At 64.1% G+C, this 3,244-nt stretch overlaps 1 protein-coding gene across 1 annotated transcript; it reads left to right on the top strand.

The window, feature by feature from the left end:
* Positions 1-214: 214 nt before the first annotated feature.
* Positions 215-2,836, top strand: NKX1-2 (NK1 homeobox 2). Its single transcript, XM_036898471.2, has 2 exons — positions 215-428; positions 2,097-2,836. Exons 1-2 carry the CDS (start codon positions 215-217, stop codon positions 2,834-2,836), a joined length of 954 nt encoding a protein of 317 aa, XP_036754366.2.
* The last annotated feature ends 408 nt before the right edge of the window (positions 2,837-3,244 follow it).

The raw sequence follows: 3,244 nt of genomic DNA, 5'->3' as shown, positions 1-3,244 counted from the left end.
GGCGGGGGCCTGGGTCGTGCGAGTGCCAATCCGTGCGCAGCCCCCCGGAGGCTCTCTCCCGGCCCCGCCTCCGCATCACCCTCCCCAGCCTCTCTTGGCCGCCTGGGTCCTCCCACCGGCTGGAGAGCTGCGGCCCAGGCACTGCCCCAGGCAAGCCCCCAGCGCGGCCATCCCGGAGCTCGCGCCGCCGGCCTCCGGCCCGCAGCCGACGGGCATGCTGGCATGGCAGGACGGCGGGGCCAAGGCGGCTCCCTCCCACCACAAGATCTCCTTTTCTGTCCTGGACATCCTGGACCCGCAGAAATTCACCCGCGCTGCGCTCCCGGCCGTGCGCCCTGCTCCCCGGGAAGCCAAGAAAAGTTTGGCAGAGGGCGAAGCGGAGAAGGACGCCAGTCCGGGGGACCCGGCCCAGCAGCGAGAGACTCCTGGTAAGGATGCCAGGCGGCCGCCGGCCCCGGGAAGCCCCAGCCCAGATGACGCGAAGGGGAGGTGGGGACAGTCAGGGGCCGGGTTTAGGGCCTTCAGTGGCGCCTTCCCCAGAGGGAGAAAGCGCACAAGACGAAGTGCGAAGTGTTGCCCCCGTCACGGAATTGAATTGAGGCAGAAAAGAGGCCCTCAGCTTCCTGGATCAGAGATTTGTCTACCAAAACCCTTCCTCGCTCACCGGCCAAGCGAGTAAAGCACCACCGCTCAGATTTGCTCAGTGGAAACTAACACCCAGAGCCTACCTGATCCAGGCTCATTCACTTATCCGTCATTTTTGCGCCCGCCACGTGTCATGACCTAAGGCTAGAGACTGGCAAAAAAAGCCATGAAAAACTTAGGGACCTGTGAGGTAGACAGCGTCATGAATATCGCCCCCATTTTATGGATGAGGCTACTGAGGCAAAATCATGTGCCGGAGACTTAGGAGCGAGGTCAGGTTTAGGCTCCCAGGTGCCCACTTGCAGCCATTCAGAGACACCTGCATAGACTCCACTGTCCCACCTGCCTCCTCTCCCCAGATCCAGCTGTTGATTGGGCCTGGGGACAGGAATGGGGTGGGGGTGACGGGAGGCTTTGGTCCTTTCCAAAATCTTTTGACTTACTCCTAACTCTGGCAGACACCTGATGGAGGGGTCCGGGAGAGTTTGGAAGAAAGGACGAAAGACAGGCAATACGTGCCGGGTGGGACACTGGCACGAGGTTCCCAGGAGGGACGCTGGGGGTCAGGGCGCAGGTCCTGGAGAGGCTGGAGGCTGCGCAGGCCCCCCAACCCGCACTTCTCCTCCCCAATTTTGGCGGCGATTGTCTCAGGCTGGGGCGCCTCTGGCGGCTGCGCTCGGGCCGGGCGGTCCGCCTGGTGATTGTTCGGATCTCCCCTCGGAGGGGCCGTGCTCCCCTCCCCCCACGCCCATGATCGATATTCTATTACTGGAGCCTGCATATCTCCTGCCCGCAGCTTGCAGGTACCGACTTCAAACCCCCTTTCCCTGACTGATCCTAATATTGTTCGATTAAAACTTACCTTTAATAGATGACATCTATCGATCTGGCCCCGCACAAATCTGAAACTCTATTAACACGGCAGGATAGAGAAGATGGGAAAGAGGGAATTTCACTTTAAAAGGGGAGGGTGGGGGGGGGGCAAAGCTTAATAACTTCTTTTTTAATTGCTAGGAGTTCCAGCCCAAAATAGGCTTCTCGGGACTGGGGAGACACAGCCCCAAAGGCATTTGACATCTGAATGTCTTAATGCACAGTGATCCTACCCTGCCCCCCACTACCCATAAGGTTGTCCAATAAGGTCATTATTTTTTTTCTTAACGTGGGTGTCATTCATTCATTCATTCATTCATTCATTCAAAATACATTTCTTGGACTTCTGCCAGGTGGCAGATGAGTTAAGGGCAAGGAGACCCTGCACCCCTAAACCCCAACTCCACGGAAGGGCTTGCGGGGATGGGAAGTGTGGGGGAACGCGAGGCCGGAGAGCCGCAGGGGTTGGGGGCCGGGCTGGGGGGCTGAGCTGCGTGCTGGGAGAAGACGAGGACGTCTGGGGACTGGGACAGGCCGGGTCATTCCAGGCTTCTGGTCACCGCGCCCTTCTCCCCTAGATGTTGTGGACCGAGGCGTGGGCGCGGCGTCCCCCCTGGAAGGCTTGGAGGCAGAGATGGCAGAGGAGGAGGAGGAGGAGGAGGAGGAAGCGGAGGATGCCGGGCGGCGGCGGCGGCGGCGACAGCAGGAACGGGCAGCGGGCCTACTGGCGGACCCGGCGTGCTCCCCCGGGTCGCAGGCGGCGGCGTTGACGGCCAGGGAGCGCGGCGCGGGCGGCCCCGCGGGGTCCCCAGGCTCCCCCGGCTCCCCGCGGCCTCGGCGCCGGCGCGCCGAGCCCCGCTGCGCCAAGCCCCGGCGCGCGCGCACCGCCTTCACCTACGAGCAGCTGGTGGCCCTGGAGAACAAGTTCCGAGCCACGCGCTACCTGTCAGTGTGCGAGCGCTTGAACCTCGCGCTGTCGCTCAGCCTCACCGAGACGCAGGTCAAAATCTGGTTCCAGAACCGCAGGACCAAGTGGAAGAAGCAGAACCCCGGCGCCGACGGCGCGGCTCAAGCGGCGGGCGGCGCGCCCCCACCGGGGGCAGCGGCAGGGGCCGGGGGCGGAGGCGGCACGGGGGGCAGTCCCGGCCCGCCAGGCCCTGGCGCGCTGCCCTTCCAGAGTTTCCCCTCGTACTCGACGGCTAACGTTCTCTTCCCGGCCGCCGCCTCCTTCCCGCCGACGGCCGCTGCCGCGGGGGCGCCCTTTGCGCCCTTCCTGGGACCCTCCTACCTGACCCCTTTCTATGCCCCGCACCTCTGAACCCGGAGCCCCTAAGGGCCTCACTTGTTGACTCACGGACTCACGCGAGATCGGTGGCGTCGTGTGGTCCCCGCTCCACCAAGGGGCGCCGACGCGCAGGGGCCGCCCCCTCCCGGTGCGCGGCTGTCTGCGCGCCTCCTCGCCTCCAGCTGCGGGGAGGCGCCGCCAGAGGGCGGGGAGAGTCCGCCTGCTGCCGCCCGCCGCGCCGACTCGCTGCGTCCACGCGGGCCACCGAGGGGGTCAAGGATCTGCCATCTGTGCAAGTGTCCGGAGACTGAGGCTGTCCTCAGGTCTTCCCGCTTCTGGACCTGGCTCTTCACTTTGGGTCAGGCTTAGCTCAGTTCGAGGGCTCCTTTTAAGAGTCTGGGTGTTCCGCGCGGGGCTAACAAAGCTGCGGGGATGGACACG

Source organism: Manis pentadactyla, chromosome 8 (assembly GCF_030020395.1).
Source record: "Manis pentadactyla isolate mManPen7 chromosome 8, mManPen7.hap1, whole genome shotgun sequence".
In the NCBI taxonomy this organism is placed as follows: Eukaryota; Metazoa; Chordata; class Mammalia; order Pholidota; family Manidae; genus Manis; species Manis pentadactyla.
Note: the sequence above shows the minus strand (reverse complement) of the source record. Positions and strands in the feature narration are given on the sequence as shown.